This window comes from Nicotiana tabacum, chromosome 1 (assembly GCF_000715075.1).
Source record: "Nicotiana tabacum cultivar K326 chromosome 1, ASM71507v2, whole genome shotgun sequence".
Classification (NCBI taxonomy): domain Eukaryota; kingdom Viridiplantae; phylum Streptophyta; class Magnoliopsida; order Solanales; family Solanaceae; genus Nicotiana; species Nicotiana tabacum.
In genome coordinates this window covers 40,547,937-40,572,853 of record NC_134080.1, presented here as the reverse complement: position 1 = coordinate 40,572,853, position 24,917 = coordinate 40,547,937, and the positions used below count along the sequence as shown (strand labels likewise).

The 24,917-nt window shown below is 38.9% G+C and overlaps 1 protein-coding gene and 1 non-coding gene across 2 annotated transcripts; one reads left to right on the top strand and one right to left on the bottom strand.

Annotated features, from left to right (window-relative positions):
• Window positions 1–2,682: 2,682 nt before the first annotated feature.
• LOC107767736 (uncharacterized) lies at window positions 2,683–16,133 on the bottom strand. The gene is made up of 4 exons (XM_075218901.1): window positions 15,136–16,133; window positions 14,562–14,613; window positions 14,298–14,469; window positions 2,683–3,395 (listed from the first exon to the last, which is right to left on the bottom strand). The coding sequence occupies exons 1-4, from the start codon at window positions 16,131–16,133 to the stop codon at window positions 2,683–2,685; spliced, it is 1,935 nt and encodes a 644-aa protein (XP_075075002.1).
• A 1,721-nt stretch (window positions 16,134–17,854) lies between these two features.
• Window positions 17,855–18,014, top strand: LOC142165247 (U1 spliceosomal RNA). The gene has a single exon (XR_012696129.1). It is a non-coding gene; the product is annotated as a U1 spliceosomal RNA (small nuclear RNA).
• The last annotated feature ends 6,903 nt before the right edge of the window (window positions 18,015–24,917 follow it).

Sequence of the window (24,917 nt, the reverse complement as noted above, 5' to 3'; positions counted from 1 at the left end):
GGAAAATATTTGTTTGAAAGAATTATGAGAAAGATATTTATTTGAAGGAAGTATATTCAAAAATATATTTATCGAAAAATATTATATCCTAAAGATTACTATTGGGAAGATTTATAGGCGAAAGATTAATATTTGAAGAATTTGATTAATTGGTCGTACTTGTATTCATTATTTGCTGAGCAATATATATGGTGTTCTTGTTGTCGTGTTGTTTATATCACTGGTTGATTATTGTTGTCATCATTGTTATTTGTTTCCTATTATTTTGTATGCTATATTGAACAGGTTATTAAACTAGTGAGTGTCTTGACTGTACCTCGTCACTACTCTACCGAGGTTAGTCTTGATACTTACTAGGTACCGTTGTGGTGTACTCATACTACACTTTTGTACATTTCTTTGTACATAGCTAGGTATTGGAGATATAGGACTCGAACAGAGTTAGAGAGTGATTGCAAGGATTCAAGGTAGAGCTGCTTAGTCGTTGAAATCCTTTGGAGTCTTTCACTTTTATCGTACTGTCAATTATTATTCGAGCAGTATTGTATATTTAATTTCCTTCAGATCATTTCATGTATTCAGTTAGAGTTCGTGACTTAGTACTACCAGTCTTGGGAGGTTGTATCTTTATTTCCATTGTTGGTTTAGATTATAAAAAAATGGCTTGAATTGTTATTATAATCGGCTTACCTAGTCTTAGAGACTAAGTATTTGAGATCAAGTTTGATGAGTTCATTGAGAAGTATGAAAGGGATTTAAGAAGACTCAAGGACAAGCTGGATAGGCTGGAGAGGATTGTACGATATGGGGGTAATGGTGGCAGTATAGACGATAGTTCCTTTGACTCTGATGATATGGGGGATGATTAGTTTTTTATTTTTATGCTTTTTTTTTTGTGTTTTTGTGCCAGTAGACTATATTTTTGTGGAAGTATTTGGTATCTAAAAGATGGCAATGTAATTTTATTTTATATTAATATAATATATTTTTGTTTAAGTCTTTATCTGCCTTACTTTTGATCATAATTCCTCTTCAAATTCAAAAAAAGCTAAATAATGACTATACTTTTACGGTTAGATATATGAAAAAATCAAACAATCCCACATATAGTAATGGAAGCTATACAGCCCAGTGTATTATAATGGAGAGAAGTCTAAAATAGTACAAAATTGGTATCTAGAACAAGTTAGTGGAATTAAATAATTTAAAATTTTGTTTCCTATATATTTTGCTGGATGTATATATTGCGAAACCATAATGTCCCTACAAAAGATGTGCACAATCCAGATTTTTTATCCTAAGTTTGACCAATTTATTAATCGAGATAAAGTTGTAAGGATTGAAGATTATAATTTCGATGGTGTGTTTTTAAGTATAATATGTTAAATTTAATAATTTTTGCTGATGCAACTCTTGTTGGAGTTCTTATTTTGCTTGTTTCCTGATAATTATGCTGGAAAAACTACTTATTAATCCATATAGGCCAGTATATTATTATGGAGATGTGTAAAACAGTGGAAAATTTCGTCTTGAAATTCAAGAAATAACTTAATAATTACTAAACTTTTACGGTTAGATTTGTGAACACAATCCATCATAATGGAGAGAAGTGTAAAATAGTGCAAAATTGGTATCTAGAACAAGTTAGTGGAATTAAATAATTTAAAATTTTGTTTCGTGTATATTTTGTTGGATGTATATATTGCGAAACCATAATGTCCCTACAAAAGATGTGCACAGTCCAAATTTTTTACCCTAAGTTTGACCTATTTATTAATTGAAATAAAGTTGTAAGGATTGAAGATTATAATTTCAATGGTGTGTTTTTAAGTATAATATGTTAAATTTAATAATTTTTGCCGATGCAACTCTTGTTGGAGTGCTTATTTTGCTTGTTTCCTGTAAATTATGTTGGAAAAACTACTTATTAATCCATATAGGCCAGTATATTATTATGGAGATGTGTAAAACAGTGAAAAATTTCCTCTTGAAATTCAAGAAAAAACTGAATAATTACTAAACTTTTACGGTTAGATATGTGAACACAATCCAGCATAATGGAGAGAAGTGTAAAATAGTGCAAAATTGGTATCTAGAACAACTTATTGGAATTAAATAATTTAAAATTTTGTTTCCTGCATGTTTTGCTGGAGGTATATATTGCAAAACTATAATTTCCAGTATTTTGTACTGGATGTTCAGAATCCAGATTTTTAACCTAAGTTTGCTGATGCAATTCTTGTTGGAGTTCTTATTTTAGTTGCTTTCTATAAATTATGCTGGAAAATCTAGTTATTAAGCTATAGAGGCCAGTATATTATAATGGAGATGGGTAAGACAATGGAAAATTTGTATATACTATAATTTGCTTGAATTAAATAATTTAAAAGTTTCTTTCTTGCATATTACTCTGGAGGTATATCGCTTGAAAGTATAATCTCTCGTATTTTCTATTGAATGTGCACAATGCAGATTTTTTTAGCACCAAATCAAGAAACAAAAAAAATAGACTAATAATATTTTGAAAAAACAAGAATACCGAACAAATTATTCGGGATTACAATCAGTTTTTCATATGAGCCAATGCAACTTTATTGTATATAATCAATCATTTTTTTTCCTGCATTTTCTTGCATAAGGATGAACTACAGCAAAATTTGTGTAATTTGTTCTGTTACGCCCTTATTTTTTGCAACGACCACATCTTGGTTCCTTCTTGAATTCTGTATCGGAAACATGTTGATTCTTCTGTCTTCTTCCTAGCATTACTTTTGCATCTGGAGACTTAGTGATTTCTGATTTAACATTGTCTGGTATAACCCATGTTGTTGAATCACCTACAGAATTTACATGTCCTTCATATGTTTTCAACCAAAAGTCCCTTGAATAATAGGCTAAGCAAAAGGCCGATTTCTTTTGATATATCCTGTCAATTGTAGCAATTGCATGTTCACAGGGTATCTCATCTAGCGGAAATTCAGAACAATCACATGTTCTTTTGTCTAGATCAACAATAAATTTCATACCCCCTTCTTTGACATTGAATTTGAGTCGATCAATGGGCAATACTCTAAATGTAAAAGTTGGTTTAATTTTTTCTTCCAATGTTGCTTCTGCCCAATTTGATATCTCACGGAATATTCCTTCTGCAGTTGTCCTTTTTTCATAGAACCAGCTTCGCAATTTTTCTTGTATGAAATCCATCATTGTTAAAAGTGGCAATTTTGTTGTGCGTCTCAAAACATTATTCATTGACTCAACAATATTTGTTGTTAACATATCATATCGTCGTCTTGGACAATGTGAACGAGCCCATCTTCCTGGTGGTTCCTCCATCAAATAATTGAATGTTTTCTTATCAACAACAGCTATTTGGGACATGAAGTCATCAAATTCTGATTGAAGGTATACTCTTGCAGCACTTTGAAAGAGGTTTATTATAGTGTTTCTCACTCTTCTTTGCTTTAGATTTTTTCTAAATGATATATTGTTATGACCCAAAGGGCCATCGCCTATTTTTAATTGAATTATGTGCCTCCGAGGCCCTGAAAACCTCATTTAGAGTAGCCTCAATTTGCGTGCATCGTCCGGGTGCATAGCCGGAAAGATTAAATATGAAATTCTATGAAAAATGTTAAGTCTTGACTTTAAAATGAGTTAATTTGACTTCGGTCAACTTTTGGGTAAACGGACCCAGATTTGTGATTCGATGGTCCCGGAGGGTCCGTAGGAAAAAATGGGACTTGGGCGTATGCCCGGAATCGAATTCCGAGGTCCCAAGCCCGAGAAATGAATTTTTAAGTGAAATTGTTTGAGGAAATTTGAAATGAAAACTGATTAGAAAGCAATGGTATTGGGCCCGTATTTTGGTTCCGGCGCCCGGTACAGGTCTTATATATGACTTGAGTCATTCCTGTGAAATTTGGTTAAAAACGGACGTCGTTTGACGTGATCCAGGCCTTAATTGAGAAATTTGATGTTTAAAAGAGTTTTGAGAAATTTTATTGATCTCGATGTTTAATTCAATGCTCGTGATGTTATTTTGGTAATTTGATTACATGAATATGTCCGTAGGATGTTTTTGAGGTCGTGCGTATACTCGGGTGAGTTTTGAGTGGGTTCCGGGATGCCTTAGGCTTAGAAAGTCAGATGTTGCAGGTTTAGGAAGTTGCAGTCTCTGAACCCTCTAGTGTAGTCCGCGAGAAATGGCGTGCGACTGTGGAGGGGCCAGCGCGGCCGCAGTCACTTTTGTGTGGTCCGCGGTGGAGGTTGTGCGGCCGCAGTCGCCTTTGTGCAGTCCGCACAGGGTGCTGAACTGCAGGTCTTCAGGGAGGCTTGTGCGGCCTCGGTCCATTTGATGTGGTCCACACAGGGGGTCTGAGAGGGGTATAAATAAACGGGAATTTCAGTTATTTTTCACTTTTCAAAACCCCAAAAACATAAGAGGCGATTTTTCAAACAACCTTTCTTCTCCAAAACGTTGGTAAGTGATTTCTAACTCATTTTCTTCACTCCTTAACATCTTTTAACATGATTTCAACTTCAAATCAAAGATTTTCATGGGGGAAATTGGGTGTTTTGGGTAGAACCTAGGTTTTTCTAAAATTGGGGATTTAGACCTCAATTTGAGGTCTGATTCCAAAAGAAATAATATATTTGGGTTCGTGGGGGAATAGGTAACCAGGTTTTGGTTCGAACCTCGGGTTTCAACCACGTGGGCCTGGGGTAATTTTGACTTATTGGATAAAACCTTGGAAAAACTCATTTTCATGCATTGGAGTTAATTCATAAAGCACTTATTGATGTAATTAAGTAACGTGTGACTAGATTCGAGCAGAGTGGTGGTGGAATCAAGGGGTAAAGCTATAGTTGAGACTTGAGTGGTGATCAAGGCATCAAGGTAAGTGTTTGGTCTAACCCTAGCTTGAGGGATTAGGAGTTGAGTCATATTTGCTACTTGCTTATTGTTGAGTACGATGTATAGGAATGGTGACGAGTATCTATACGTTAGTGTCAAGAATGATCGTGAGTCTTAAATTGAAAGTTGTTGTGTTCTTAAATGACACTTGGGTGCTTTACTTAATGACCTTCTATGATTGAGCATTTTCAATAATTTAACTGAGTACAAGCTAAGTTGAGATTGGTTATAGCTGATTCTCCCTTGCCGGAAAGACTATTTCAATATTGTTGTTCCCTTGCCAGGAAAATTATTACATTGTTATGTTCCCTTGCAGGGAAGTTATTATATTGATTATTTTCCCTTGCTGGGATTCCTTGAAATTGTAAGATCTTATGAAATGGGAGCGGGTGGTATGTCTACCACAAGATATTATGAAACGGGAGCGGGTGTTATGCATACCACAAGATATTATGAAATGGGAGCGGGTGGTACGCCTACCACAAGATATTATGAAACGGGAGTGGGTGGTACGCCTACCACAAGATATTAGGAAATGGGAGCGGGTGGTTCGCCTACCACAAGATATTATGAAATGGGAACGGGTGGTACGCCTACCACAAGATATGAGAAATGGGATCGGGTTGCACGCCTATAACAAGATGGAAACTGAAAGTGAAAGTTGTCTTTACTTTTCTTTATCTGTGTTAGAAGTTATATTGTCAACTTCCTTATTTATTCCTTGCTATTTTGCTTTATCAGCTATCCCTGAGGCATGTTTCCCTTCCCCAGCTTTAATTGCTTATCACCTGTTTACTTTTCCGCCATATATTATATACCTGCATAGGTTTATCTGGGGTCTGGTCCTAGCCTCATCACTACTTCGCCGGGGTTAGGCCAGGTACTTACCAGCACATGGGGTCGGTTGTGCTGATACTACACTCTGCACTGTGTGCAGATCCCGGAGCAGCTTTCGAACAGTAGTTGGAGGGCTTCCTTCAATCCATCCGTAGACCCAAGGTAGACTTGGAGACGTCCGCGGGCCCTAGCGTCTTCCTCTATCTCTATTTCATGTTTCCTTTATCTCTTACTCAGGAACAACACTATGTAATTTCTTCAGACTTTGTATGTAGTTACTCTTAGACAATCTGTGGTACTGTGACACCAGATTTTGGGATACTGAAGCTTAAAAGTGGTAATAGACGTAGCTCTAAGCTTTATAAATGTTGACTTCCGCCTATTTCCTAACTTCCACTTTATTTATATTGTCGCCCTATGTTTGTTTAAAAAAGAAGTAATATGAAAAAGGTAGTAGATAGTTAAGGGTTGGCTTGCCTAGCTTACATTAGTAGGCGTCATCATGACTCCCGAGGGTGGGAATTCCGGATCGTGACAAGTTCGTATCACAGCACTAGGTTACATGGGTCTCACAGTTCACAGACAACCGTAGTAGAGTCTGAGGGATCGGTACAGAGACATCTGTATTTATCCCTAGAGGCTACAGAGTTAGGAAAACTTCACATTTGTTCTTTCTTGTCGTGCAGTTCTATTTCCCAATACTGATTGATTTTCTACTCCGTTCTTTCGCAGATGGCGAGAACACGCGCTTTCTCATCTACCGTTCAGCAGCTCGAGCCCCCAATAGTAGCTTCCACTAGGGGCAGAGGGCGAGGCCGAGGTAGGGGCAGAGTTCAGCACCGAGCAGTAGCACCAGTGGCAGAGCCTCAGGTTGATTTTGAGGAGGAGGTTCCAGCACCAGCAATTTCGGTGGGCCCAGCTCAGGTCCCAGAGGGGTTTATCACTACCCCAATTCTTCAGGACGCTCTGGTCCGATTGGTGGTCCTCATGGAGAACACCCGAGCAGGTTTGCTTCCTGTAGCACCAGCCATTTCTCAGGCTGGAGGAGGGGCTCAGACTCCTACTACATGCACTCCGGAGCAGGTAGCTCCCCAAATTCAAACTCCAGCGGTTCAGCCAGTTGGAGCAGTTCAGTCGGGTGCCATAGCTCAGACCGCCGATGGAGCGGCAATGTCCGCCGATGCTTTGTGGAGGCTAGATAGCTTCACCAAGCTCTTCACTACTACTTTTAGCGGTGCTTCTTCTGAGAATCCCCAGGATTTCCTATATAGCTGTCACGAGGTTCTCAGGAACATGGGCATTGTTGAGACCAATGGGGTCTATTTTGCTACATTTTGCTTGTTTGGATCCGCCAAGACTTGGTGGAAGGATTATTGCTTAGCTAGGCCAGTCAGGTCACCAACTTTGACTTGGGAGCAGTTTACAGTGTTGTTTCTGGAGAAGTTCATCCCTGTGACTCAGAGAAAGGCCTATCGGAGCCATTTTGAGCGCCTCCAGCAGGGTTCCATAACGGTCACCCAGTATGAGACCAAGTTCATCGACTTAGCTCGCCATGCTCTTGTCATACTTCCTACCGAGAGAGAAAGGGTGAGGAGGTTTATTGACGGTCCTATTCAGCCGATTCGTCTTTAGATGGCCAAGGAGGCCGGGAGTGAGATCACTTTTTAGGAGGCGGCCAATATGGCCCGCAGAGTTGAAATGGTTTTGTCACATGGAGGTGGTCATGGGTCGGATAAGAGGCCCCGTTATTCAGGCAGATTCAGTGGTACATCGTTTGGAGGTAGAGATTCATATGGTAGAGGCCGTCCTCCTAGGCCCTTTAAGTTAGCTCTTCAGGTTTCTCACAGTGCTTCCGGTAGCCGTGGTCCTCCGATGCAGTATTCTGACCAGCAGTCCTTCAGTGCACCACCAACACCTATCAGTGCACCACCGCTTCAGAGTTTTCAGGGTCGTCAACCCCAGCAGCCGAGAGCTTGTTTTACTTGTGGCGACCCGAGGCACATTTCTAGGTATTGCCCTCTAGCTTCGAGCAGTTCTCCACATTAGGGTTCTCGCGCTGTGGTTTAGGCACCAGATGTTCCACAAATCGTCAGCCAGCTAGAGGTGGGGGTAGAGGTGCTAGAGATGAAGGTAGAGGTCCTATAGGTGGAGCTCAGGCCGCCAGAGGTGCAGGCCAGCCAGCAGCAGGCCATCCCAGAGAGGTAGTTCAGGGTGGTGGGGCCCAGCGCCGATGTTATGCCCTTCTAGCCAGGCCCAAGGCTGAGTCTTCAGATGCAGTGATCACAGGTATGGTTCTGGTTTGTGATAGAGATGCTTTAGTGTTATTTGATCCAGGGTCTACATACTCGTATGTGTCATCTTATTTTGCACCGTATCTAGTCATGCCTAGTGATTCGTTGAGTATTTCTGTTTATGTATCTACACCGGTGGGTGATTCTATTGTGGTAGATCAAGTCCATCGCTTTTGTGTAGTTGTGATTGGGGGTCTTGAGACTCGTGTGGATTTGTTGCTTCTAGACATGGTTGACTTCGATGTTATATTGGGGATGGACTGGTTATCACCTTACCATGCTATCTTGGACTATCATGCCAAGACTGTGACCTTGGCTTTGCCGGGTATGCCTCGTTTAAAGTGGAGAGGAACTCCTAGTCATTCTACCCGTAGCGTTATCTCTTATTTGAAGGCTCGACGTATGGTTGAGAAGGGATGTTTGACCTATTTGGCTTACGTTCGTGATTCCAGTGCTGAGGTTCCTTCTATTGATTCTATACTCGTGGTTCGTGAGTTTCCTAAGGTAATCCCTTTAGACCTGCCGGGTATGCCGTCCGACAGGGATATTGACTTTTGCATTGATTTGGCTCTTGACACTCAGCCCATTTCTATTCCGCCGTATCGCAGGGCCCTGCCAGAGTTGAAAGAGTTGAAGGAGTAGTTGCAGGACTTTCTTGAGAAGGGTTTCATTAGACCCAGCATTTCGCCTTGGGGTACACCGGTTTTGTTTGTTAAGAAAAGGGATGGTTCGATGAGAATGTGCATTGATTACCGACAGTTGAACAAGGTCACCATCAAGAATAAGTATCCACTACCGAGGATTGACGATTTGTTAGATCAGCTTCAGGGTGCCAAGGTATTTTCAAAGATCGACTTGAGATCTAGCTACCATCAGTTTAGGATTAGGGCATCCGATATCCGTAAGATAGCTTTCCGCACTAGGTACAGGCATTATGAGTTCTTGGTTATGTCATTTGGGTTGACAAATGCCCCAGCAGCTTTTATGGATTTGATGAACCGAGTGTTCAGGCTTTATTTGGACTCATTCGTGATAGTCTTCATTGATGATATTTTGATATATTTCCGCAGCCAGGAGGAGCACGAGCAGCATCTCAGAGTGGTTCTTCAGACTCTAAAGGATAGTCAATTATATGTGAAGTTCTCGAAGTGTGAGTTTTGGTTGAGTTTAGTTGCATTTCTGGGTCATGTTGTATAAGTAGAGGGTATTCAGGTTGATCCGAAGAAGATTGAGGCAATTAAGAACTGGCCTAGACCAGCATCAGATATAGAGATTCGGAGTTTCTTGGGATTGGCAGGCTACTATCGTTGGTTTCTGGAGGGGTTCTCATCTATTGCAGCCCCGATGACCAGGTTGACCCAAAAGGGTGCCCAGTTCAGATTGTCGGACGAGTGTGAGGCGAGCTTTTAGAAGCTCAAGACAACTCTGACTACCGCACCAGTGTTGGTTTTGCCCACAGGTTCAGGGCCTTATACAGTTTATTGCGATGCTTCTTGTATTGGGCTTGGTGCAGTGTTGATGCAGGATGGTAAGGTCATTGCCTATGCTTCAAGGCAGTTGAAGATCCATGAGAAGAACTATCCGGTCCATGATTTAGAGTTGGCAGCCATTGTTCATGCATTGAAGATTTGGAGGCATTATCTGTATGGCGTGGCATGTGAGGTATTCACTGATCACAAGAGTCTTCAGTATTTGTTCAAGCAAAAGGAGTTGAATTTGAGGCAGAGGAGATGGTTAGAGTTGTTGAAGGATTATGATATCACTATCTTATATCACCCGGGAAAGGCAAATGTGGTGGCCGATGCTCTGAGTAGAAAGTCAGCTAGCATGGGCAGTCTTGCTTATATTCCGGTCGGTGAGAGGCCGCTTGCGTTGGATGTTTAGGCTTTGTCCAATCGATTTGTGAGATTGGATATCTCTGAGCCTAGACGAGTATTAGCTTGCACGGTCGCTCGATCTTCATTATTGGAGCATATCCGTGATCGACAGTTTGATGATCCCCATTTGTGTATCCTTAGAGACACGGTGCAGCGTGGAGGTGCCAAGCAGGTTACCTTAGGTGATGATGGAGTTTTGAGATTGCAGGGGAAATTTTGTGTGCCTAATGTGGATGGGCTTTGAGAGTTGATTTTAGAGGAGGCCCATAGTTCCTGGTACTCTATTCATCTAGGCGCTGCGAAGATGTATCAGGATTTGCAGCAGCATTATTGGTGGCGTAGAATGAAGAAGGATATTGTTGCATATGTGGCTTGATGTTTGAATTGTCAGCAGGTTAAGTATAAGCATCAGAGGCCTGGTGGATTATTTTAGAGGATTGAGCTTCCTGAGTGGAAGTTGGAGCGGATCACTATGGACTTCGTTACTGGACTTCCACTGACTCGGAAGAAGTTCGACGCAGTTTGGGTCATTGTTGAGAGGCTGACCAAGTCAGCGCATTTCATTCCTGTGGCAGTCTCCTATTCATCCGAGAGGTTAGCTGAGATCTATATCCGAGAGATTGTTCATCTTTATGGCGTGCCTGTAACTATCATTTCGGACCGAGGTACGTAGTTTACCTCACGTTTCTGGAGAGCAGTTTAGCGAGAGTTGGGCACTCAGATTGAGTTGAGTATAGCATTTCATCCTCAGACGGACGGGCAGTCCGAGCGGACTATTCAGATTTTGGAAGATATGCTTCGAGCCTATGTCATTGACTTTGGAGGCTCGTGGTATCAGTTTTTTCCTTTAGCAAAGTTTGCCTACAACAATAGCTACCAGTCGAATATCCAGATGGCTCCTTATGAGGCTTTGTATGGTAGGCGATGTCAATCTCCGGTTGGATGGTTTGAGCCGGGGGAGGCTCGGTTGTTGGGTACGGATCTAGTTCAAGAGGCCTTGGACAAGGTTAGAATCATTCAGGAGAGGCTTCGTACGGCTCAGTCCAGGCAAAAGAGTTATGCAGACCACAAATTTCGAGATGTGGCTTTTATGGTTGGTGAGCGGGTATTGCTACGAGTGTCGCCTATGATGGTGTGATGAGATTCGGGAAGAAGGGCAAGCTTAGCCCTAGGTTCATTGGCTCATTTGAGATTCTTGATTGAGTGGGAGAGGTGGCTTATAGACTTGCATTGCCACCTAGATTATCAGCCGTGCATCCAGTATTTCATGTGTCCATGCTTCGGAAGTATCACGGCGATCCATCCCACGTGTTAGATTTCAGCACTGTCCAGTTAGACAAGGACTTGTCTTATAAGGAGGAGCCGGTGGCTATTCTAGACCGGCAGGTCCGTCAGTTGAGATCGAAGATTTTTCCTTCGGTTCGTGTTCAGTGGAGAGGTCAGCCTCCTGAGGCGTCGACCTGGGAGTCCAAGTCCGACATGCGTAGCTGTTATCCTCATCTTTACCTCGACTCAGATACTTTCTTCTTCTGTCCGTTCGAGGATGAACGGTTATTTTAGAGGTGGAGAATGTGATGACCCAAAGGGCCATCGCCTGTTTTTAATTGAATTATGTACCTCCGAGGCCCTGGAAACCTCATTTAGAGTAACCTCGATTTGGGTGCGCAGTCCGGGCGCGTAGCCGGAAAGCTTAAATATGAAATTCTGTGAAAAATGTTAAGTCTTGACTTTAAAATGAGTTAATTTGACTTCGGTCAACCTTTTGGGTAAACGGACCCGGATTCGTGATTTGACGATCCCGAAGGGTCCGTAAGAAAATATGGGACTTGGGCGTATGCCCGGAATCGAATTCCAAGGTCTCAAGCCCAAGAAATGAATTTTTAAGTGAAATTATTTTTTTGAAATTGTTTAAGGAAATTTGAAATGAAAATTGATTGGAAAGCAATGGTATCGGGCCCGTATTTTGGTTCTGGCGCCCGGTATAGGTCTTATATATGACTTGAGTCATTCCTGTGAAATTTGGTTAAAACGGACGTCGTTTGATGTGATCCGGACCTTAATTGAGAAATTTGATGTTTATAAGAGTTTTGAGAAATTTTATTCATCTCGAGGTTTAATTCGATGCTCGTGATGTTATTTTGGTAATTTGATCACACGAATATGTCCGTAGGATGTTTTTGAGGTCGTGTGTATACTCGAGTGAGTTTCGAGTGGGTTCTGGGATGCCTTAGGCTTAGAAAGTTAGATGTTGTAGGTTCAGGAAGTTGCAGTCTTTGAACCCTCTAGTGCAGTCCACGAGAAATCGTGTGCGACCGCGAAGGAGCCAGCGCAGCCGCGGTCGCCTTTGTGTGGTCCGCGGTGGAGGGTGTGCGGCCACAGTCGCCTTTGTGCGGTCCGCACAGGGTGCTGAACTGCAGTTCTTCAGGGAGGCCTGTGCGGCCGCGGTCCATTTGATGCGGTCCGCACAGGGGGTCTGAGAGGGGTATAAATAAACGGGAATTTCAGTTATTTTTCACTCTTCAAAACCCCAAAAACATAAGAGGCGATTTTTCAAACGACCTTTCTTCTCCAAAACGTTGGTAAGTGATTTCTAGCTCATTTTCTTCACTCCTTAACATCTTCTAACATGATTTCAAACTTCAAATCAAAGATTTCCATGGGGGAAATTGGGTGATTTGGGTAGAACCTAGGTTTTTCTAAAATTGGGGATTTGGACCTCAATTTGAGGTCCGATTTCAAAACAAATAATATATTTGGGTTTGTGGGGGAATGGGTAACCAGGTTTTGCTCCGAACCTCGGGTTTCGAACACGTGGGCCCGGGGGTGATTTTGACTTTTTGGGCAAAACCTTGGAAAAACTCATTTTCATGCATTGGGGTTGATTCATTTAGCACTTATTGATGTAATTAAGTAACTTGTGACTAGATTCGAGCGGATTGGTGGTGGAATTAAGGGGTAAAGCTATAGTTGATACTTGAGTGGTGATCAAGGAATCAAGGTAAGTGTTTGGTCTAACCCTAGCTTGAGGGATTAGGAGTTGAGTCATATTTGCTACTTGCTTCTTGTTGAGTACGACGTAAAGGCATGGTGACGAGTATCTATACGTTGGTGTCAAGCATGACCGTGAGTCTTAAATTGAAAGTTGTTGTGTTCTTAAATGACACTTGGGTGCTTTACTTAATGACCTTCTATGATTGAGCATTTTCAATAATTGAAGTGAGTACAAGCTAAGTTGAGATTGGTTATAGCTGATTCTCCCTTGCCGGAATGACTATTTCAATATTGTTGTTCCCTTGCCGGAAAAATTATTATATTGTTGTGTTCCCTTGCCGGGAAGTTATTATATTGATTATTTTCCCTTGTTGGGATTCCTTAAAATTGTAAGATGTTATGAAATGTGAGCAGGTGGTACGCCTACCACAAGATATTATGAAATGGGAGCGGGTGTTATGCCTACCACAAGATATTATGAAATGGGAGCGGGTGGGAGCGGGTGGTATGCCTACCACAAGATATTATGATAGGGGAGCGGGTGGTATGCCTACCACAAGGTATTATGAAATGGGAGCGGGTGGTACGCCTACCACAAGATATGAGAAATGGGATCAGGTTGCACGCTTGTAACAAGATGGAAACTGAAAGTGAAAGTTGTCTTTACTTTTCTTTATCTATGTTAGAAGTTATAATGTCAGCTTCCTTATTTATTCTTTGCTATTTTGCTTTATCAGCTATCCCCGAGGCATGCTTCCCTTCCCCGGCTTTAATTGCTTATTACCTGTTTACTTTTCCGCCATATATTATATAACTGCACAGGTTTATCTGGGGTCTGGTCCTAGCCTCGTCACTACTTTGCCGGGGTTAGGCCAGGCACTTACTAGCATATGGGGTCAGTTGTGCTGATACTACACTCTGCACTATGTGCGGATCCCGGAGCAGCTCTCGGACAGTAGTTGGAGGGCTTCCTTCAGTCCATTCGTAGACCCAAGGTAGATTTGCAGACGTCCGCGTGCCCTGGCGTCTTCTTCTATCTCTATTTCATGTTTCCTTTATCTCTTGCTCAAGAACAACACTATGTATTTTCTTCAGACTTTGTATGTAGCGACTCTTAGATAGTCTGTGGTATTGTGACACCAGATTTTGGGGTATTGAAGCTTAAAAGTGGTAATAGATGTAGCTCTAAGCTTTTTAAATGTTGACTTCCGCCTATTTCCTAACTTCCGCTTTATTTATATTGTCGCCCTATGTTTGTTTTAAAAAGAAGTAATATGAAAAAGGTAGTAGATAGTTAAGGGTTGGCTTGCCTAGCTCACATTAGTAGGCGCCATCACGACTCCCGAGGGTGGAAATTCCGGGTCGTGACATATATACAAATACCATGGTAGCACTCAGGGAAAACTTTTGCAATTCCATTTGCAATGGCCTTGTGTCGATCTGACAAAAACATTAAATCTTTACGAATCCCAATTGCTTTTCTTAATTCTCTGAAATACCATTCATATGATTCGTTATTCTCTGAATCCGCAATGTCAAATGCTATAGGGAATATCTGGTTATTTGCATCTTTTGTAATAATTATTAACAGAACACCTCTATATTTATTTTTTAGAAATGTTCTATCAACATCAATAATTAGTCTACAATACTTCCACCCAGAAATTGACGCCCATACATAAAAAACATGTAAACAAACCTGTTAGATTGAAAAGTAAAAAACATTCAGTTATACCATATGACAAGCTGAATAGTAATAACATAGTGGACAACAAGCTTAAAGACGACAGACTTCCATTAAAATATACTGAAATCAAAGAAAACTCAAGTATTATATACTGCATTAAAGATCATAATAAAAAAAGAAGACAAATAATCACTCAAAAAAAGTAATGACAAATAAAACAAAGTTCTAGATTAAACAGAAATCATCCAGTATAATATACCGGAGAGAAAGCTTACACACGGCAGACGTCCAGTAAAATATACTGGAATCAAACAAAACTCAAATATTTTATAATATTCATCCAGTATAACATACTGGAGGACCTACATTTACACGAGATTTTAGTATAATATACTGGACAAAATTTATTAATAAATTCAATAAATAAAAAACATTAGCAAAAAACATACACAAAAGACAGATTTCCCGTAAAAAATATTACATCATATTTATATATGAAGGCAACAATATTATAATCAAACATTAGAAATTTACCTGTTTTCTGCATCTCTCTGAATATTAGTATATGATCCTAAATTTTTTTGTTCGATCATATACAAATATGATGGCAGCTGCTCATAATTCTGTTCAGTTGTTCCTCTTAATAAAGATAACCCTTTTTGAATAGCATGACATGCGTTTCCATAACCAACATCTATTTCATGTGCTCTTTTCATTTCTGAAATGACAAACTTAGGCTTTACTTCAGTAGTTATGTCCCTTAAGTTGTCAATCATATAATCTCTAATCACATTTGAAGTTGCTTGTCTTTGATGTGACTTTCTAATATCAACCGAGCACTCATGTGTTCTCTGAAATTTAACTATTTTAAAAAGTGTTGATTCCTTAATTCTTGAACCTCGAACAGTCCAACCACACTTTTCATCAGTACATACCAAAGAGTATCTCGTGTTACTTGACCTCTCAACATAGAATTCAAAGTGCTCCTTTATAGCGGCTAAGCCAAAACATCTAATCAAAGTATTTTTGTCTTGAAAAACAGATCCGAGTTTTACATCATCCGATGATGCATTTTCCTTTAGTATTATTGATGGGGATTCTTTTGCCTTTCCTTTTGCTTTCCTTTTTCTTCCTTCAATAGTGTCTAGTGATTCAATGTTTTGATCTTCCACAGGAATTACAATTTCATTTTCCATTGTAATGTCATAAATTGTCATCTCCTGCTCTTCTGCTATTTGAGATATCAGCATCACTTGTTCTTCCGGAACATATGTAGTTCTGTGCAATAATTGTTGATTGTCAATTTCCATTATTGCATTACCTTCTAGTTGTTGATTTTGTATATCTGATATTTCAACAACAAATTTGGAACCTTTATAGTATGGATCGTTTTTTAAAAGCATCATACACAAGGTGAGATCTTCATCTTTTGTCACTTGTATTCCCTTAGCAGTACCTTGGTTGATGTTAAGCCATACTTTTGCTTCAAACTTGTTGTTGTCGAACTCTATAACTTGAAAAATTTTACTCATGAATTCTTCAAATGAATTCCATCATTTATAAGAAGAAACTTTGTTTTATGATCTAAGTACTTGTAATTTGCTGTCCATTTGCCATCGAATGCGATAAGCAAGAAATTTGTATGCATCCTGTATTTAATAAACCCAAATAATTAGATATTTAGAAGTAATACTGTTTAAAAATATAACTCCAGTATAATAAGCTGGAATTATTTGAGATATTCATATTAATAAAGCAATTCCAGCTTATTATGATGGGGTTACTGCAGTCACACATACTTCCAGTAGAATATATTGGAAATGTCTAAGTTTTACATATTAAATTAACAAACGTCCAGTATTCTATACTGGTATTTTGTTCTATACCATTTTATTTACAATTTTTTATAGTAGTTTGGATGAAAGATACTTCCAGTGTAATACATTGTAGTTTTTTGAGTTTTGCAGATTAATACAAAAAGCTCTGGTGTACTATACTTGATTTTGTTCATTTTTGGAATCAAGCACTGTAAAACCATTTTATGAGATTTTTCTAGTATAATAAGCTGGAAGTATCTCAGCTTTAGATATTAATTTAGAAAGGTCCAGCAAATTATACTGGCGTTATGTTTTGCGGGATTTTATATTATTTTTTGTGGTTTTGAACAATGTAGATTTTATTAGTTACGATCTAAATTACAGAAAAGAAGGTATATAATACAAATAAGCACAGATTAACGCATTGAGAAAATTAGACATTAACATAGATTAAAGCATTAAAAACAAACCAAAAAATTCGAAGAATCAAAATTTTTTACTGATACTTTGAATTTTCTGGTTTGAATTACAAAGAGAAGAATCATAGATTATCACAAATCAATTTGTGATTGTAGAAGAACTTCAAACTAGTTAAATTCAAATAATCAGACAAATAATTGAGAGAGCTTACTTGGATTTGCAGATTGACGCCGCAAGATTGTGCTAAAGACGAATATGAGGTCAAGTCGCGTAAATTTAAAAAAACAGAGTAGGGGTATTTTAGTCAACAAATTGTTACCGTGCTAACTTCGCAGCTAAATATCGTTGACCTCGTAAAACTGGCCATTTATAAATTTTTCACTATAAAACACCCTTAATCCAGCACAGTACCAGTGATTTGACTTTGTCATAGAAGATGGATCACATGATTTGTTCATATTATAATTGGGGAGAAAATTTTATCTGCTGAGAGTATGACATTTTACGAAAAATGCTACCTAGAAAGGGAACTGAGAACAGAAAAGATAGTTAATTTTTAAGATGGCTAGAGTTTTAATACTTTTCTTGTATTTGTTTAACAGTAGGAAAGTGTTCAGAAGCAACAAGAGTTAAAATAGCCTTTTCGTTTGCAATATTAAGTATTAGGCGTACTATAATACAATCTTACGAAAAGTTTTCTTTTAAAGTTAACTTCTACCTATAAACAAAACCAGATTAATCTCCATCTAATTTTATTTTGTCCGTTTTCATAGCTTGGTGTGATATTAAATTGAAGGGAAAAAAGGAAAGGAAGGGTTTATCTGTTTGTACATAAAAATATTATATGGATAAGCATCTTAATTATACTTGAAATAAACAAACATTTAGTAGCAATAAATTATTTCGGAGAGAATATAAGAGGGATAGATTAAGCACATGATGTCCCTCATCGGCTGGCACAAAGAAAAACAAGGAGTTGGAGGGGTATAGAACTATGGCAAGGAGCTACATGAAACATACTTACCTGGACGGGGTCAATGGACGATCAATAAAACTCATGGCCTAGGTTGGTGACCTCCATTGCACTTTGGTGGGGTGCCTGCCTAAGATTGACCCAAGTGGTCGAGCCTACGTCATAATTTGTGGTAGCGGGGGCCTGCGTTCGCGCGGCCCCTAACCAATTCTGCACATAAAGGCTTCTGCTTAATGGGTTTTATATTGACTTGTTTTCTATCAACCAGCTTTACAGTCTTTAGCGAGTGAATCAATTCTGTTAATTTTGAGAAAAGCTTTCTAACAAAAGATGCTAATTCAAACAACCTGCAGCTGCTCTGTTTTCTGCAACAATTCAAACACTAGAAATACAAAACCTCATTGTAGGTTCAAGGCGAACACATTCTATGCAATATTTCATCATAATCAGGTTATGAACATCTATTTCTTCCCAAGCAGCAAGAAACTGAAGCAAATCAAAGCTTAAATACTATGCAAGTGAATCAAACGATGAAGTAGACAAAGTAGCAAAGCCGCTTCTATTTGAGATACAGACTTTCAACCATATTACCATAAGTGATTGAGGAGATTGAAGAAAGAAAAATATTAAGCAGATGCAGAGCCAAACTTTGCAAGACTTTACTTTTCAACTGTTGGAACTTCAGAGCCAAAAACTCCATTGCTTCCTATGTCACTAAAATTATGTTCCCTATTGTATTATGGGAGCCGTGGAGATCCTGATGCAGCTCTAAATTTGAATTAGAGAATCATTCAATAGATCACTCTCCCTTATATCTTTTAACATTAGAAGCCTTGTCAAAACAAGATTTGCAAGAGCTCATATTCCAGATGATTGGGATAGTCTATGCAAAATACTGGAGGAGCTTAGATGTTGGAAGGATTGAGTGAGCTGTGAGATAAACCCAGTTGACAGAGATGATGATGAGCAATTGTAGAAAGAGAAATAAAATTGGAAGAAATGAATCTTACTTAGTTGTTATTCACTGTACACATAGTTATATACATTCACCCGATGACTAACCTTAATATCTAACCATAATTAACCTTTAACTACCAACTCTAGTTAGCTAAACCTGACTTACAACTTACTGCGTATCACTCTACAATTCACAGTATAAGGTACAAGTAAAATCTGCTACTAGCACTTTCTACACTCCCCCTCAAGTTGGGTGATGAAAGACACTGATCATCCCCAACTTGCATAACATTTCACCCTGCAATCATTTTCCCAAAGCCTTGGTTAGAATGTTTGCACCTGCTCCTTATCTGGCACATGCTCTGTTCTGATCAGTCCTTGATGTAGCCTTTCTCTAATGAAATGACACTTTCTACCCTCCTCCTCAAGAGGCTCAAAGTTTCCTCCTCAAAAACAAACATACAAGCAGCACGACTCAAACACAGTTAAGGTCTTTATTAATCAAAGTCCTAAAGCAGGATATCTAAGTGAATATACAAAAATAAACAAACCTTTTTATACCCAGAAGTTATAACCTAGTAGTTACCTAGGGACTCCTTTTAAAAGCTTATTAGAATCAGAAACGTTAAACGACATAAACAACTTCAGGGAAATACAATTTTTTAAAAATGCCCTAAGGCTTGCCTATATGCAGTAGACTGTGTCTATGTTAATGCAGAAATAAACATGTTTTCGAAATAGACCCCTTTAATACATATAGGCATGATATCTAATCAGATTGAAGCAATTTTGAAAGAACTTGTTTCAGGAAATATTTGACACTTAATAAGACCAGTTTTAAAAAAAATGAACTAGGCGTAATGAAGTTGATTCATTAGGCTAATTTAAAGTACCAGACAGAATTGCAAGTAGGGATCCCTATAGGCATGATATCTAGGCATATTACTGATTTAAGACAATTTGCAGCATCATATAGAAAGACTTATTAAAACTGAATCGGAGTTGATTCCTATAGGCATGGCATCTATATTTGAACTGATTTAAGAACGATTATTTGGGACCTATAAGCATGATCTCTAACATGACAAAATGCAGAACCTTATGAACATGATTTCTACCTGATGCAAACGAAATTGGAAGTGAGATCCTATACGCATGATCTCTATTAGACAAAGCAATCAGATTTAAAAGAGGAAAACCCTATGAGCATGTTTTCTATTGAGTAAAGCAGGCAGACTTCAAAAATAAGGTCCTAAGTGCAGGATTTCTACCCGTATTACCCTTTAAAGCATACATCTACCCACCTTTTTACTAAATACCCCAAATATATGTTTACAAATTATTATAGGCCAATGAATGAATTATATAAGTAGAAATAGAAATCAAGAAGCTATTCTATAGGGAGCCTGCAATTAGGCCCAAGTTTTCCAAAGCCTCCAATGGTCTCACAAGCCTCATTCCCATAGACAAATCAGAGTCTAGGTGCATCAAAGTTCCCTAAGGGTCTCAAGGACCCCGAGCAATGCTTACACCTAGACTTAGCAACCAAGAGTTGAATCAGTGCAGTGTGGAAAGGCCAGCCTCAGTATGCCAGAGTTCAGAGGGCTCTCAAGAGGATCCCAAGACAGTACACATAGTAGAAGGGGCAGAACCTATTGACTAAGAGTGAAGTGAAAGTGCAGGACACAAGTTGAAAGAGGTTTATTAAAGATTGGATTTGAAAGTCTATTTCGAAAGCAATTAGTAAAGCAACAGAGATGGTTTGAAAAAGGGTTGGAGTAGTAAACAAAGTTCAAGCACTTCAGGATAGGATCACACACATCTAGTTTACAGAATCCAAATGAATTCAGTAGTCACACAGGGGTCATGGGGTTTGGGATACACAGACACCTGACTGCAAACACATAACCCAGCAAGGGTCTTAGGACTGGTTTGGACATGCTCAGAAATAGTTGATACTGGCATAATCACAAACCAGTCAGGAAGAACACATAGAAATGGGGTAATAGGATTTGGGATTCATAAGATGGTAAGTACACAGTAAGTAAAAGACAACTGACAAGGCATGCTTTGAAACACACATAAAGGAATATATTAATCTAAAGGGAATGGAAACATAATAAAATGGTGATAATGTAACTTAATTACAAGTTTCACAACAAAACCACAAGTAGAAGCAGACTAGAAATAAGAGAAACTGAAACAATAAGAGAAGCATGTTGTAGAGGTTTTAAATTTAAACTAGAGCATACTAGTGAAGAGAGAAGTAAGCAGAATGAAAGAACAATAGAGCATAGATGATTAGCCTTGGCTTGCAGCCGGCTAATAGCAGCAAATAGCACAAGAGAGGGGAGAGCAGAGACTTTTAGTAAGAGAGGTAGTTTTTGAAAACCAAAATGATCGCCTGCGTTAATGAAAGACTTAGAGTATTTATAGTTGAAAAATAAGTTGAAGAACTCAGAATCAATCAATTAGAGAATCAAGGAAGTACTCCCTTAAGTTAAGGGAATCAAATCAAACGGGAAGATTTAGTATCATATAAGGCTAAAAGAAAAATCAATGCATGACTAAATAAGGAAGGAGTCAAGGTTCAGTAAGCATAGAGTAGTCAATTAGGACTAAATTCATAAACCTTAATTAAGGACACGACTCAGTAGAAATAAAGTATCATAGTAAACATGGTAACGAAATCAGTCAGCTTAAACAGACAGGGTAAAGCTTTTAGGGATTTTAAAAGAAAATCTTTCAATCAAACCATCAATTAAGGAAATCAGAATCAACTAAGAGGGAGTTGTGATTCTATATTTTCAACATATAAATAGAGAAGATCAAACAGACGTAGCAAACATGCAAGGTTAGACATAGTGACAGAAATAAGCAAGAGATGAACAAAAAAATGAGCATAGTCATATAGAAGTGACATAAGTAGGCTAAGGATTCAGTAAAACACATTCGAAGCATGGTAACCACGGAAGATTAACAAGAATCAAGTAAACGGGCTAACATGTGGAACCAAAGCAAAGAAAATCTTAGAAATTAGGGCTTTTGACATAGGTGAATTAAAAGCAGTAAGAACATAAGATCGCTCAAAATAAGCAAGGAAAGAGGTTTAATCATAAAGAAAATCGGTTAAAACAAGTGTAGAAATAACTCCGAGAAAACCCTAATTTTGTAAAGAAAGTAAAAACGGTTTAAAGTTGAGGATCTTTTAGAAAAAGTTCGAGAATAGTGCAAATCATAGGAAGAAACAAACTTAAAGCATTAAAAATAACACATATCTAAGAGATTCAAACGAGAGTTAGGGTTTCAATGGGAACCCAGATAGAAACGAAAGAACTTGTTGTAAACTTCACCGATCGTAACATATAAGGTGTGATTTTGCCCAAAATCACACCGGAGAAGCCATGAGTAACAGAAACAGAAACCCTAGATCCAAATCGGCATGGCCGAGGACCCTTGAAGGCCTTAGAGATGATGAGCAAGGCGAGGGGGAAACCATTGGGGGCTTGGGGTTGAAAGGTGGTCGCCGGAGATGACCAGAGAAGGGAGGAGATTGACAGAGTCTAGGGTTAGGTTGAGAGAAGAGAGAAGATGAGATGATTTGAAGCGGCGGATTTAGAAAAGTGATTAGGGTTAGGGGGTCTTTTAGAATTAAAAAGGAAAGAACAAAGGAGGGTCGTTGATCTTTTAGATCAACGACCAATATCTGATGGGTTTGGGTCAGGTAGGAAGTGTTTGGAGCCTGGGTCAGGTTATTTAATAGGAGATTGGGCTGGGGAGGGGTCCAAATTAGGCTAAAATTGAAAGCCAAATCTGGCTATGATTTAAATAGCCAATTTTTCCTATTTTAATTTATAATAAATAATAGGTAGTTTTTGAAAAATAACTTAAGATTCCAAAATGATTTAAAATATATAATTATAATTTTAAAAATATAGGGACCAATTTTATGCATTTAAAATATAATTATACCTTAAAATGTGCTAACATTGCAATTATATGCAATTTAGCTTAAAAAATACTAAATGCAATTATAAAAATGCATGAAAAATATATTAGCCATATTTTGGCATAAGTATAGAAATTAAATGAATAAATCATCATAACAATAATTTAGAAAATAATTATTGGGGATTTTATGAATAAGAGGGGAGAAAATGAATCAATTTAAATCCTTAAAATTATGAGGAAAATAATAAAAAAACCTTGTGCATGCTTATATTAGCATATATATGCTATTTTGAAGGTATTTATGCATATTTTAAATATATAGGAAAAATATTGGGTATGAACAGTTGCCCCTCTTTACTCGGGAAAGATGAAAGAGTTTTCGGGTAAAGAAATGATGGCCAATTTTGATCGGCTGGGATGCTTTGAAAGACAGAGGCCGAGCTCCGGTTTCCGAGTTGCCTACATATCCCTGGTTTTACAGGAATCAGGCATGTGTAGTTCTGGATTCACCTGCGGAGTATGCCGATGAAACTACTGCAAGAACGAACACGAGATGTGGAAGAGGCTATGATGATCGGTTAAGGCTCGGGACAGTCAGAGGGAACTGGGGCGAGATCGCTCTTGCTAGGATAGTGGTTGTTTGTTGGTTACCTACAGATAAAAGATGCTACAAACGTATTTGGGAAAATTTAAACATGATGCAGATTCCCTTTGGACCATGAAGGTTGTCTTCGGATGGTTAAAGATGACGTCCTTGGACCATGATGTCCTGGGCCATGAATTGCTTAGTGAGGGATTCACAGGCCATGAAATGATGTTCTCGGGCCATGAAAATGGTGCCTCCAAACCATGATGCCTTTGAATAATGATATGCAAATTTGAGAGATCCTCATGCCATGATATGGTGTCTTCCGGCTATGAGGATGATGCCTTTAGACAATGACGCCTTTGGACAGATTGACGATATTTCAGCCCATGATATGCAATAATATGATGTAACAAGACAAGGCTTAGTCTTGCGAGGTAGAGGGCAGGGCTTAGCCCGATTGAAAAATAGGTAGATAGTAGTAGAAAATAGAGCAATATTGGTGCAAAGAGGGACAATAAATAGTCCCGTGCAAGTGGGGAGGCAAGGATTAATCTTATGCAAACGGGGAGGCAAGGATTAACCTCATGCAAATATAGAGTCAGGGCTTAAACTCATGCAGGTATGGAGGCAAGGATCAGCCTTATGCAAATATGGAATCGGGACTTAGACTCATGGAGAGAGAAGGCGGTGCTTAGCCTTATGCAAATATGGAGTCCGGAATTAGAATCATGCAAGATTGGAGATAGAGCTTATTCTCATGCAAGGAGAAGGAAGCGCTTAGCCATATACAAATATGGAGTCCAGGATTAGACTCATGCAAGATTGGAGACAGATCTTAGTCTCATGCAAGGAGAAGGCAGCGGTTAGCCTTATGCAAATATGGAGGTAGAGCTTAACCTCATGCAAGATTCGGGACAAAGATTAGTCCCATGAAAATGGAAGACAACGCTTAGCCTTATGCAAACATGGAGGTAGACCTTAACTTCATGCAAGATTCGGGGAAGGGCTTAGTCCCATGCAAATGGAAGGCAATGTTTAGCCTTATGCAGATATGAAGTCAGGGCTTAGACTCATGCAAGATTGGAGACAGGGCTTAGTCTCATGCAAATGTGGAGTCAGATATTAGACTCATGCAAATATGGAGTCAGGGCTTAGACTCATGCAAATATGGAGTCAAGGATTAGACTCGTGCAAATGTGGAGTCAGAGATTAGACTCATGCAAATATGAAGTCAGGGCTTAGACTCATGCAAATATGGAGTCAAGAATTAGACTCATGCAAATGTGGAGTCAAGGATTAGACTCATGCAAATGTGGAGTCAAGGATTAGACTCATGCAAATATGGAGTCAGGGCTTAGACTCATGCAAATATGGAGTCAAGCATTAGACTCATACAAATGTGGAGTCATAGATTAGACTCATGCAAAGAGAAAATAGCACATAAGGGTAGAGTATATCTTAGCTAGGATAGGTTTAGTGTCTAACGATCAGATGGATGGTGAATTTGCTTTGTGTACAAATTCTATCGTCAAATATGCCTGCGTTCGAAGAAAAATCATAAGTTTCATGAGGGGAGGTTGGTTCTTGCTTCGTCTGCCGACCTTGCTTT